Genomic DNA, 12,966 nt, shown 5'->3' with positions numbered 1-12,966 from the left:
ACTGGGGATTTGAAGTTTGCTGATGCCTTTGATAGAGACAAAAGATACGTTGGATGTGAATATTCAGGTGTATGTGGGCCTATGGGATGTTCCCACAGATGTCCAGGAGGCAACCTGTATTGGTTGTCTGGAGCCCCAGAAACAGGGCTGGGCCTGGGTGGGGGTGGGGAGGCACTAGAAGTTGGTGCGTTTGGGAAAGGCTCCAAGCTCCCTGAAGGTGGGGTGGAGAAAGAGGAGAGAGACAGGGCGCGGTGCCCCTGTGAAGAGCACCCATGTTGAGGGGGCAAAAATAGGATGAGCCAGCGAGAGAGACAGAGGAGGGGCCGTCTGGAAGGTGGGAGGGAAACAGCCGAGCAGGAAGGCGGCGGGAGAGGGCGCTGAGAAGAAGCCGCCTTCTTTGGCAACGAGGAGGTAGCTGGAGCCTGCAGTCCTCGCGAGGCAGTGGGCGCAGGGCGGAGGCTGGATCTCAGAGGCTGCATCTTCCCGTCGCTTCGGGCACCCACCCGCCTCCCAGCTTCCTCTCACCTCCTGCCAGATCCCCAACTAGCAAAAACCGGTGTCTGCTGACCGGCTGCAGGGCGGCGGGCCAGGGCCCGTGAACGCGGCACGCCCCGATCAGCACCCGGGAGAGCGGCTGGGGCCTGCGGCGGGGCGGGGCTTCGCGGTGATCGCTCCGGGCCCTCGGTTCCTGCCGCCGGCCTAGCAGGCCAGATGGAGGTGGAGGTGGGAAGAGCAGGCCAGGACACCGGCCCCTCTCCCCTTTCAGAAGCACCCCCCCCCACCCCCACCATTCCGGCAGTGCCCTACAAGAGCCCCTACCCCAGCATTTCAGGCTGTTACTCCCTCAGCCCCACCAATTCAACCTCTTTAGGAAAAGGGAAGGGAGGAGAGGACTACGGCTTTTTACTGGGAACTTTACAGACATTTCCAAAGCCTTACAACTCTTTGAGCTTGGAATTTGTGACCTCTCCTTTCAGATGAGAAAGCTGAACTGAAGTTCAGAGAAGTTAAATAACTTGCCCAGGGTGCATGGATGGCAGAGCTGGGATTTGACCCTCTACCTGCCTGGCTGTAAGTCCTAGAGTACCAGAGTACCCAGTAGTCCTGGATCTTGCACCTCATTCCTGCAGACTCCTTTGTTCTGGGGCAACTGTGGAGTCTGGTGTGGTGGTGGGATGGGAGGAGACCTTCCCTCCTACCTGTCTTGCTTGGGTATATTCCCAGGAGGTTTCTGAAGATGAGGCCTCCACCATCATTTCCAGAGCGAGAGGGCAGAAAGGAGGCTGAGGGGCGGGTGAGGCTTCAACGCACCAGCTTCTCCTGTGCCCGGCAGGTGCCCTCCTTTGAGCTCCTCTGACTCAGCTTCTTACTGCCAGGCTCCTTGGGGCGTGAAGGGGAGTTGTGAGAGGCCAAGCCTGGACATGATCCAGGGCCTTGGCTTTCTGGGCCCGAGAAATGCCTTCCTAGCCAGCAGGCATGGAGCAGTAAGGTCCCAGGTATGGGTCAGGCTGAGAAAACAGTTTGCCCAGAGTTTTCAGAGATCTGAAACTAGACCTTCTGGGGCCACAGTGGGAAGCAAAAGCTCCATCATAGTTTCTTTCCTGACACTTAGTAAGCCATGAGAAAACTGCTTTCTGTCAGCCTGGACAGGCCTCCTGCACAAGCTGCATCATTCCTGTCCATCCCACCACCGCTGCACCTCCGTGCCTGTTAACAGGGATTAGGTTTTCACTCAGTCTCATGGGCGCTTCTGCATGGATCCTGTTGTGTGTGGCAGGGGTCCTTGTCCCCACAGGTCAGAGAAGTGAGGTTATTGGTGAGGATTACACATGGCCCCCATAGCCTGGAATATACCTGCTTTTCCTGGTCTCCTCCTTTTAAAGACTCAGCTGATATTCTCTTCTACAGGAATGCTTACCAACCCCAGACTGGGTCAGAGGCCCTGTTTGGGCACTACATACTCTGTGCTTCCCTCTGTCACACTACAAGTCATTTCATCTCCTGCCTCCCCCCCCCCCCCCCCCCACCACACACAACTTGACTGGGTGCTTCTCCAAGGCAAGGAGCCGTCTGAGTCATATTTAATGAAGTTGGCCAATGACAGGTGTTTGTGAACAAATGAATAAGTTAGTGGAGGAGCCAGCATTTGAACCCCCATTTCCCACCTCAAGGTGTGGAGCATTTTCTTTTATGTCCAACAGTCCCTCTGCTGAGACAACTCCCTACCTGTCCATTGCCTAAAATGCCCCAATTCCATTGGGTTAAGGCTTCCTCCTGAGGAGTCCTCTCTGGCAACAGGGCAGAGGTACAGCAGGCCTCTTCCCATGCCTATAACCTGTGGACACTGAAAACCACATGGGCAAGTTGTGCCCACAACTCCTAGTACAAGTGCATGTTTCTGGGCGCCTGGATGGCTCATTCAGTAGAGCATGTGACTCATCAGGGTTGTGAGTTTGAGTCCCATGTTGGGTGTAGAGATTAAAAATAAAATCTTTGAGGTGCCTGGGTGGCTCAGTTGGTTGAGCGTCCGACTCTTGATTTCGGCTCAGATCACGATCTCACGGTTCGTGAGTTCGAGCCCCACATCGGGCTCTGTGCTGACAGTGTGAAGCCTGCTTGGGATTCTGTCTCTCTCCCTCTCTCTCTGACCCTCCCTCACCCTCAAAATAAAGAAATCAACTTAAAAAATATATTTTTTTAAAAAAGTGCACGCTTCAGCATCAGCTCCCACAGTGTCCCAGCTAAGCAGAGCCACCAAGAGGTAGACTCAGTGACAAAGCTCTGAGTTCAAAGACCATTAGCAAGAGCACCCAGAGCCTCCTGCATCCCCAGCTCTATGCTGGGGATGCACCCCCTATACATGATACCGACTCAAGGAGCCCAGAGGAGCTGATTCTGCCTGGAGGCCCAGCCCTTCCTTTCTTGAGGAGGGTGAGAAGTGTCTCCTGACCCTGAGAGCCTCTGTAATGGGGTAGCACAGGGTCTGGGTTCCGTCCATCTGCCCCTCACCCCAGCTCCCATTCTAGTCAGTGCACAGTGCAAATCCTTCATCCTCGTACCTCTCTGGGTTCCTCTGTCTGTCTGCCTGTCTGTATGTCTGTCTGTCTCTCTCCCTCTCTCCCCTCCCCCATTTCCATCTCTGCTTTTTTTTCTTTTCTTTTCTTTTCTTTTCTTTTCTTTTCTTTTCTTTTCTTTTCTTTTCTGTCTTTGTTCCTCTGTGTGTGTTTTCCCTATGCCTCTCTGATCTCTTTATATTTCCATCTTGATCTCTCTGGAGCTCTGCTCCCTTTCTTCTTTCCTTCATGTATTTCTCCTTCCTGTCTGTTTCTCTCTGTCTCTGTTTCTGTCTCTGTCTGTTCCTCTGTGTGTGAGTCTTTCTTTTCCTCTCTCCCAGCCAGAGTCTCTCTCTACCCCTCCCTCCCTCTCTCCCTCTCTGTCTGGGCCTCTCTGTTCCTCCTCCCTCCTCCCTCCCCCTTCTGCATTATCAGACCTGCTCCAACCTCCTCCCGGAGCCAGCCTAGCGGCAGAGGCAGTGGCAGCAGGAGAGGTGGGAGCAACTGGGGCAGCAGCAGCAGCGCTGGATTGGGGTATTGAGTCCAGACTGAGTTGGGGACAGGCTACTGCTCTTGGTCCTTGTGCCCACTGGGCCAGGCACCCTGCCTGGAACCCCGGGCAGGGTGGACAGGGCGAGGTGCCACCTTAGTCTGGCTGGGGAGGCAGACGATGAGGAGCGATGGGGCAGGCATGCGGCCACTCCATCCTCTGCAGGAGCCAGCAGTACCCGGCAGCGCGACCGGCTGAGCCGTGAGTACTATCCAGGGGCTGGGGTTTGGGTGAGCGGCTGCAAGGCATACCAGGGACTAGGGTCCTGGGAGTGCCGCTGAGGAGCTGGGGTTGGCGTGGAGCTGAGCCACGTGGGAGAATCGATCCTGCTCCTGGGCGCCCCGTTGCTGGACTGTAGCCTGGGGGGGGGGGGGGGGGCGGCTCTGCACAGGGGTGGGGGTTTCAGACATCAACCTAGGGGGTGATGAGGGTGGTGTCCCATAGAAGAGGCTGGGGGAGGGGTTGGTAATGAACCTGAATTATCCTTTCAGGGGCTAGGGGTGGGGGGTGTCTCTGCAGGGAGTTCCAAGGAGGTCTGGGGGGCTGAGATAAACTGGTTCAGGACCCTAGAGAAGGATGAGATGTCTGTGACCCAGTGTTGTGTGTGTGTGTGTGTGTGTGTGTGTGTGTGTGTGTGTGTGAGAGAGAGAGAGAGAGAGAGAGAGAGAGAGAGAGAGAGAACAAACATGAATATGAATGAGTAAGTGGTGCTGGAACAGAATAGGGTCCCGGGCCACCGCCTTTTGTGGGACTGGGATTCATGGCCACTAGTTTCGGCAACTTTACCCCAAAACATCTGTCCCAGAGAGCCACGAGGCTGGTTGAATGAGGCCCCTGTGCACCAGCCTCATGTGCATCCACGTGCATGGGTGCATGTGCAGGTGAGTGGAATGGGGGGTTCCGTGGAGGCTCCCCTCCACCATCTGAGGGCTGCTGAGGTGGGGGGCAAGGGATGTGTGTCTTCAGGTCAGTGGAGGTGCAGTTCTATGCCTGCACGTGAAGGTGTGTGTATGTGTGTTGTGTTACAGGTGTGAGGTGCAAGGGGACGTGTGGGGTGTACAAGGGCCTGTAGAGTCCTTGGTGGCTGAATGTGCGGTGGCCTGGCAGGATGTGTGAGCAAACCTGTGTGACTGTGAGAGGTCATCTGCACACGTGTGAGTGCAGGTTGCTGTGTGTGTGGGTGTAGGTGTGTGTGTGTTAGTTTGAACGTATGTGTTGGCACGCATGTTAATCTGTGTGCCGCGTCTGCAAAATAAAGTGACTCAAAACTGAGCACATTGTTTGATTCCACGCACCTTCCTGTTTGTGTGCTTATTTGTTAGTGCGTGAATATTAGTGTTGCGCTGTGTGTGTGTGGCATAAGTGTTCGGGTGTGGGTGTGTGATCGTGTGCTGGTGCGCTTGAGTGTATATTGGTGCCTGTGTGGCTGGTGTACGTGTGTGTGTCTCTGTGTGTGTTCATCTGACTGTGCGTGGGTGGCTGTTTCCTTCCCCTGCTGGTTGAGGACACAGCTGGGACACTGTGACCCACCGAGGCAGGGCGGGGGTGGCTGAATGTGCGACCACCTCTGTGAGCCCAGGACAATTCATTCTACACCCTGTGGGGAGATGCAGAAATGAAATAGGCAACAATGGCCCTGCCCTCTGGGGCCTCCTAAGCTTCCTAGACATAAAATGGCTTGAGAATAATTAAGCTTAAAGATCAGGATCTAGCTAACAGGTGGGGGTGGAGTGGGAGCAGCATAACAAAGGCCCTGGGTGGGGATCCCCTGTATCCCTGGAGCAGTGAGGAGGCTGACCGGGTTGGTAGCAGCCGGTCCTGCAGGACTTTGAACTCCAGGCTTCTTGGGCTCTATCCGGAGGGCCCTAGGGAGTCCAAGAAGGTTCTGTGTGATGGAGGGACAGAATTCTGTGAGTTTGAGAAAGCTTCCTCAGTGGCATGGTCAAGGTTGGACTAGCAAAGAGAGACGGGACAGGGGGGCCAGGCCACTGTGGACATCAGGGAGGTCCGGGGCCAGGTGGGCCAAGGGGCAGATGACCAGGGCCTTTCTGAAGGGAGAGGTTGGAGGGCTTAGGAAACGATGGGATGGGGGACGTCGAGGTGGTTCAGCTTGGACTCAGGTGGGAGATGCAGTGGCAGGACCCCAGAGGGTCAGGATGTTGGAGGGAAAAGCTGTTGGAAAGCTCAAGCCAACAAGGTAGCAGGAGAGATCCCCTGTAGGACTTCTGACCAGGGTGAAGAGGGTTGGAGATCATGGAGCCGTGGAAACTGAGGCTATGTCTTTGTCAACCTGCTCTGGCTACGAGGCTGAGGCTGAAGCTCTTTATCAGAGGCAAACTGAGGCCTCTTTCCTCAGGGCCTGCAGGGGACCTGTTGGTTGCCTGAACTGGGTTGGCTCAGTGAGGGTTAATCGCCTTTATGCTCCCCACACCCCCCAGTTGCCCCTGCCCACCAAGCAGCTCCTGCCACTCTTTCTGCTTCCCACTCCAGCCTCCTGTCCCTGGGGACCGCTGATGGCTTGGCTGGGATCTAGCCAAATAGGGGAGGCAGAGCTCCCAGCAGTACCCGCCTTCGGTCTTAATGGCCTGGGAGTCTCACCCTGAGCCGGGCTGCTGTCGGGTCAGGCCTGTGCTCCCCAGGCTCCTGCTGCTTGGGCCTGTACAATCTACCCACTTGGCATGCTCCTGTTCCTGCATTTCTGTGTCCATCCGTTCATTGATTCACTCAACAGCGACTCTCCAATGCCTGCTTGGTGCCCACGGGGCTGGTCACTGGGGACACAGAATGGACCCAGACCCAGACCCTGCTCTCAGGGACTCCCGGTCTGATGAGGGAGGCAGGAGTGGAGACCTATAACCTTGCAGTGTGAACAGTGCTGTGCAGAGGGAAGCCCCCTGGAACTGTGGGACCCACACCAAGCTGGGGCTTCAGAGGATGAGTCACTTGAGCTGCACCTTGAAGGATGGATGGGGATTGCCCATGGGAAGAGCAGAGGGAACAGCATGGAGATCCGATGTGAGAGTGCTGTGTGATCAAGGAACAGAAAGGGGTTGGGTTGGCAGGATGAAGAAGGGAGTGGAGAAGAGGAAGAAAGGGCAGGAAGAGCCAGATTCTGTAGTCTCAAATGCCAGACTAAGGGGCTTGGGTTCTCCTCTTAGGACTGGGTTGCTGAGGAAAAGTTTTGAAAAGGAAGCCTCCCCTAGGAAGCCCTCCTTGGTTCCCCCTCCCTCTGACCCCGTGATCCACCCTGAGGTCTCCCTGATAGTACAGCATCAAGAATGTGGCCCAGGGGCACACAGTTGGCTCAGGCAGAGAGCATGTGACTCTTGATCTCAGGATCATGAGTTTGAGCCCCATGTTGGCCATGGAGCCTATTTAAAAAAAGAAAAAAGAATGTGGCCCAGAGTTGGTCTTTCCCTGTGATGCCCCTGTGTGTGAGGTCCTTTACCCAGCCAGCTAAGGAGCAACTCTAAGGCAAGAGCCACTCCCTCATGCTTCCCAGCGCAGGGCTGGGCACCTAGGCTCAGTGCAGCCTCCCAGTGGGAGAGGACATGAAGAGCATCTGGGCCACCTTCTAGCAGTTGCTTTACTCCTTCCTGCAACCTGCCCACAGGTCTGATCGGCCCTGCTTACATACCCCCGGGATGGGAAGCTCATCCCTTCCCTCTTGGGCAGCCCTTCCCTTGGAGTGGTTTTTTTTTTTTTTTTTTTTTTTTTAATTTTTTTTTTCAACGTTTATTTATTTTGGGGACAGAGAGAGACAGAGCATGAACGGGGGAGGGGCAGAGAGAGAGGGAGACACAGAATCGGAAACAGGCTCCAGGCTCCGAGCCATCAGCCCAGAGCCCGACGCGGGGCTCGAACTCACGGACCGCGAGATCGTGACCTGGCTGAAGTCGGACGCTTAACCGACTGCGCCACCCAGGCGCCCCGCCTTGGAGTGGCTTTATCTGTCCTGGGCTCCTTTACAAGGCCTGGCTACTTGGCCTTGTGCCCTTTCTCCATCCTGGGTCACTGTCCTTCCCCCTTAGCAGGGCCAAGCTGGGGCATAATGGTTCAGGAGTGGTAAGAACACATTGTGGGCAGAGAATAGAGAGAGATAAGCAGCCCTTATTCCAACTACAGATGGTCAAACTGAGATGGGCCAGTCCCTGACCCCTCTCCAAAAGGAGTGATAAGGAAGTAGGCATGGCCAAGAAAGGGGATGAGGATAGACAACGGGAAGAACTTCCTACCAGCCCAGAGAGGTGTGGAATCTCCTGACTTTGTGAGAGTGGGCATGAGGGGGAAGTCTTCCGGGACAGGAGGGAGAGCTGGAGACTGAGGCACTCACTTCTGCCCCTCCTGCAGGTGAGGGAAGTCTTCCAGGGACAGGGGGACTGCAGGGGCTGAGAGAGACAGGGGAGGGGGATCAGGATTCATTCATTCATTTATCTGACATTTACTGGGTTGCTGCCCGACCAGACATACCAGCTCTGTGGGGAGATAGAACAGTGACCACACGGAGGGACACCCATGATCTCCCCTACCTCTGCCAGTGGCAGGAAGGTATTTAAGAAGAGGGGCTCTTGGAGCTAGCCTTAGAAGGAAGACTTCCTTCATGAGGCAGAATTGACAACCCCACAGGAAGAGCACATACCATGTGCAAAGGCCTCAAAGGGAAAGCAAGCATGGTTTTGTTTATGTAAGGACTGTAGGAATTCAGAGTGGCCTAATCATGAATTGCAAGGGTAGGGGAAGGTCTGGGCAGAGAAGGAGAAGGAGACAAGTGAGGGAATTGAGGTTAGACTATAGGAAGCACTTTCTGTGGCCAAGGTGCCGCCAGCAGCTTTGACTTGGAGGCGTCATTGTGAATTTGCAACTTCTTGGTCTCTCCCAGTGGCCCCATCAGGGCCTGCGGAGGGGCTCCTCCTTGCTTGAGAATGGGATGTTCAGTGAACAGAGACCCTGAAAATGGGGGAGCGGCAGCAGTTGAACGTGAGCCCCTTCCAGAAAGTGGCATGCAAATGAATGCAAAGTAATATGCAAATAAGCCAGCTTAGGCTTGGCAGCTTTGTCTGGGAGGATGAGACATCACCCCCTTCCACGCTGGCCTCCCACCTCCTCTGCCCCAGCCCCCCACTCCTCCCCACCCCCAGAACAGCCAGAACAGCCTTCTCTGCTGCTTCGACTGCCCTAGCTTGTGTGAACCACAAGATTGTGGCCTCTCTGTCAGGGACCATGGGCTCCCTGTCAGCACCCCCATCTTCTCGGGAAGTCGATATATTTAGTAACGGATGTTTTCAACACATTTATCTCCCATTGTTCAGCTGCCCGCTCCCTGGGAAAGGCCAAGTCCCCAGTGACATGACCCACTTTTTGAATTCCCTGAAGTCCCTTTTCACTGCCCTCCCTGAAAAACAGGAGGCAACTGGGGCTTGGTGCAGCAGAAGGGATTTAAGTCAGACGTCTGGAAGGACTTCCCAACAGTGTAGTTGCTGAAAAATGTGGACCCTGAGGCTTCTGGGTTCTCACTTTTTAGATGGCTACCTGGGTTCAAAGCCAGAGGAGGCTTTGAGAATAGGACAGAGAAGGTGGTAGACAGCTGGAAGTTCAAATATCAGCACCATTACTCTAGAGCTATGTGGTCCTGGGCAAGCTACTTAGCTTCTCTGAACCCCATGTGAATAGTGAAGTGGGAACAATAATACTTTCCTGGCAGGATCACCAAGAAGAATCTGGAAGTGGAGAGCTTCGTGGCAGGCATGCAGCAGGTGCTTATAAAGGTTAGCTGTTGCCATTATAAACCACCCACACTCACCTACACTTTTAGAAAGATTCAGTGGGGGCCTGGAGGGGGAGAGACCAGAGCTAAGAGCCCAGAAGCTGTCATCGTGTGGGAGACACGAGGAGGTCTGAAATGGAGCCGCGGTGGTGGGCATGGTGAGCAGTGTGGATGCTCTGTGGGAGGGGCCCTCAGAGACATGTGACCACCTCCCTCAGCTGCCCTGACTGGTCAGGGACTAATCCCCAGGGAATACAATGGAGGAAGGGGCTCCATGAGGAAGAGGTTAAACCAGTGGCCACACCCATGGCAGTCTGCGAGTCATTCTGGGAGTTGTAGTCTGGCGTGAATTTGCAGTAAGTAGACTTAGTACGGCCTCTTTGGATCTAAATCCACACTCTGCTGCTGAGGCAGGCTGGGGACAGGCCCTGGAGGGTGCTGGAGGATGCAGGGCCCAAAAGTGGAGCAGCTTTGCTCCCTCCCCAGGGACCCCTCAGCCTGCTTCATGTTGGGCAGTGCAGGTGGGGGTAGGGATAAAAGGATTAAGCCATAATTAGGACTCTTCACACATCCATACAGAAGTTTACAGCTTCCAGAACACTGTTTTCACATCTATGATCTCATTTAATCCTCACCACAAACCCAAGAGACTCCTGTTTTCTGGATCAAGAAACAGAGGATCTGAGGGGAAATAACTTGTCCAGAGGTATTCAGCCAGTGACTAATGGAGCCAGGCTTGGAGCACATGTCTGTCTGCCCCCAAAGTTCCTGCTCTTTCCATGGGTTATTGTGCCAGAGGGCAAAGGCCAGGCGTTGAAGGACAGGCAAGATACAGACAATTAGACATCTCAGCAGAGGACTGAGGAACAAAGACCTGACTCAAGGAACAGAAAGCAAAGGCTGAGCCCCTTGGGATATAAGGCTAAGAGGTGGACTAGGCAAACCCCAGGCAACTAATTCCAGGCTGAGAATACCACAGTCCACCAGGATCTTCCTAGGAGTTTTGAGCAGGGGCAGGTCCTGATTAGGGCTGGACTTTGGGAAGATTGATTGATGTTGCAGTCTGGGCTGAATGGTTAGGAGTGGAGAAACAAGACAGCCTGAGGCTTCTGAAGTCCATCCGTGGTGCTCCCAGCACTTTGCTCAAACTTCTTCCCAACTTATTCCTCTTCTTCCTCCCCCTTCTACCCTACTCCCCTCCACCCCAGCCTGGGGAGGGAGGACTGTGTACCTTAGAGCTGTGCTGTAATGCCCCCTGTCTCCAGCAGGGGGTGCTGCCACACACACAGTCAGTTGCAGCCTGGATCTTCCTTGTGTTTGAAGGGCCAGCGGGAGGAAAAGGCTGGACAAAGAGCAGAGATGAAGAGTGGAGCAAGGGTAGCCCATTGTTCTGGCCAAGGGGGAGAGGGCCCTACTGAAATGACACAGGGAGGAAGGAGGGCTGAGGAGAGACTGGACCCCACACAGCAGGGACAGACATTTTAAAGGGATTAAGCCAGGGGACGAGATATTTTCTTCTCACAGTTCTGGGACAGGCTTAGATTTGGAAATGGATCTGGAATGACATTGCAGTTGGAGTCTGGGTTTCTATTGGATTGTGATTTACTTGATGCTGAGATGAGGGGTAAGATTAGTTGGTTTATTTGTGTTTCTGTGTGTGTGTGTGTGTGTGTGTGTGTGCGCGCGCGCGCGTGCTTGTGCCTGAATGTGAACTTCCAGTTGCGTATGTATGTTTATGGGTCTGAGATGTAAGAGTGTGTGGGTCAGTGTTTGCATAAAAGTGTGGACACATTCCTATGTGTGAATATGTGAGTGTCTATTTTTATGCCTGATTATTGGTAAATGCTTATGTGTATGTGAGTGTGTGTGCACCTATGTGTACGGTGTTATGTACATGTGCTCTAATAAAACTGTGTGTGGGTGCGTAACTCTGTGTATGTGGCTGTCCGTGTTTGGGTGTAAAGGCACGGATGAGTGAATGTGTGTGAAGGCACTGACCCAGCAAAGCCACGCCCAAGGTCTGGACATTCAATACTTTCTCTTCTGACTCCCACCTGCCTGAAGATAGAGAGAAGATGTGTATGGACTTGGGCTGGAGGGGCTGTCATGTGTAGGGCTGGGCTTCCCTCAGGAGACGCCAGAACCCCCTACTAGTCAGTGAGGGCTCTAGAGGAGCACGGTGTCTTGTATTCAAGCTGGGGCTGGGCTAACCAGGATCCAGGGCTATCACATGGAGATGCTGGACATGGCCATACCCGTACCCCGCTAAGAGTTCCGGGGACTCCCCACCCAGTCCTCTTGTACAGATGCAGCTCCTGCAGCCCAGAGAGGGGTAACGGTCGACTCAGCGTCACAGCAGGATCCAGGGTGAGATGGCAAGTCCCAGAGCACAAAGAGGGGTGGGTCTGGCCTAGACAGCCTCTCTCCAGCCTCTGGAGCAGATGGGGAGCTCAGAGTAGAGATCCAGTTCTGTGGCATGAGGCCCCCTCCTGCACCTGGGCATTCTCACTCCTCCTCAGCCTTGGATGATTCCTTTGAAGTTTCTACCAGAGTGTCTGCCTGCTGTGAGGCTCCTCCCGGGAACTTGTGAAGTCTGTCATTCCGTGGAGCATGGTGATTCCGTGGAGAGGGGTACGGCAGTGGAGTGGGACCTGGGGAGGGGCCTCATCTTTGCATCAGATGCTTTTCTAGGTTTCTACTATTCTAACATTTAAGGCGTTCCCTATAATCCCTCCTTGGGCTCTTAGTGCTGAAACGGTGCTGGGGTTGCCGGGGAGTCCTGGAAGCCCGGCTTGGCTCAAAGAGGGGGGCAGGGCAGTCCCACAGGGAAGGGGCTTCCTGCCCATAGTGCAGGGGCACTGGGCAGCCTGGTTAGGGAGACTGCGGAAGAGACTCCTGTTCCAGCAGAGAAGCTGGCTGCGAACTCTCTGAAGTCCTTTCAAAGTGTAGCTGCCATGGAGGTGCCAGAGAAGGTGCCCACTCAGTATGGGGAAGTCTGAGCCCCACAGTGCTTTTCCCAGTGGCCTGGGCAGTGAGAAGATGCAAACAGGAGATCCCCTTTCCAGGGAAACTGGAGAGACGTCATCTTCCTGGAGGTTTGGGATTGGAGGTGGGGGGCTGGATTTGAAGACACCGGTGGAGCCAGGGGTGTGATGGGTAGGAGATGGTGGCTTTGCTGGCAACACTGGCAGGGAGGGGGCAGACAGGCAGCTAGCTTCCTTTTTAAAAAAAAAAAAATTCATGTTTATTTATTTTTGAGAGGGAGAGTGAGTGAGCAGGGGCAGGGGAGGGGCAGAGAGAGAGGGAGAGACACAGAACTTGAAGTGGGTTCCAGGCTCTGTGCTGTCAGCACAGAGCCCGACAAGGGACTTGAACTCGTGAACTGTAAGATCATGACCTGAGCTGAAGTCGGACGCTTAACCGACTGAGCCACCCAGGCGCCCCCAGCTAGTTTCTGTTGAGCCGAGTTGTGGGGGGCTCTAAGGTTGGAGGCCCATTGTGAGAGGTTCAGAGCTGGGTTCCGGGTGGTGTGGGGGCAGAGGCTTTCTGGTGCTGTGGACTGGGCAGGGATTGGGGAGAAGAGAAGAGAAGCAGACAGC

At 54.6% G+C, this 12,966-nt stretch overlaps 1 protein-coding gene across 2 annotated transcripts in view; it reads left to right on the top strand.

The window, feature by feature from the left end:
* Nucleotides 1-3,498: 3,498 nt before the first annotated feature.
* The window catches only part of PDE2A (phosphodiesterase 2A), a 95,133-nt gene continuing 85,665 nt past the window's right edge, over nt 3,499-12,966 (top strand). For both annotated transcript variants that reach the window (XM_086678224.1, XM_086678228.1), the window contains exon 1: nt 3,499-3,804. In XM_086678224.1, the coding sequence (XP_086534350.1) occupies nt 3,734-3,804 (71 nt within the window). In that variant the 5' untranslated portion in view covers nt 3,499-3,733. The remainder of the gene's footprint in view (nt 3,805-12,966) is intronic.

This window comes from Puma concolor, chromosome D1 (assembly GCF_028749965.1).
Source record: "Puma concolor isolate L17-30 chromosome D1, mPumCon1.1.hap2, whole genome shotgun sequence".
NCBI lineage: Eukaryota > Metazoa > Chordata > Mammalia > Carnivora > Felidae > Puma > Puma concolor.
This window is presented reverse-complemented; position numbering and strand designations above follow the sequence as displayed.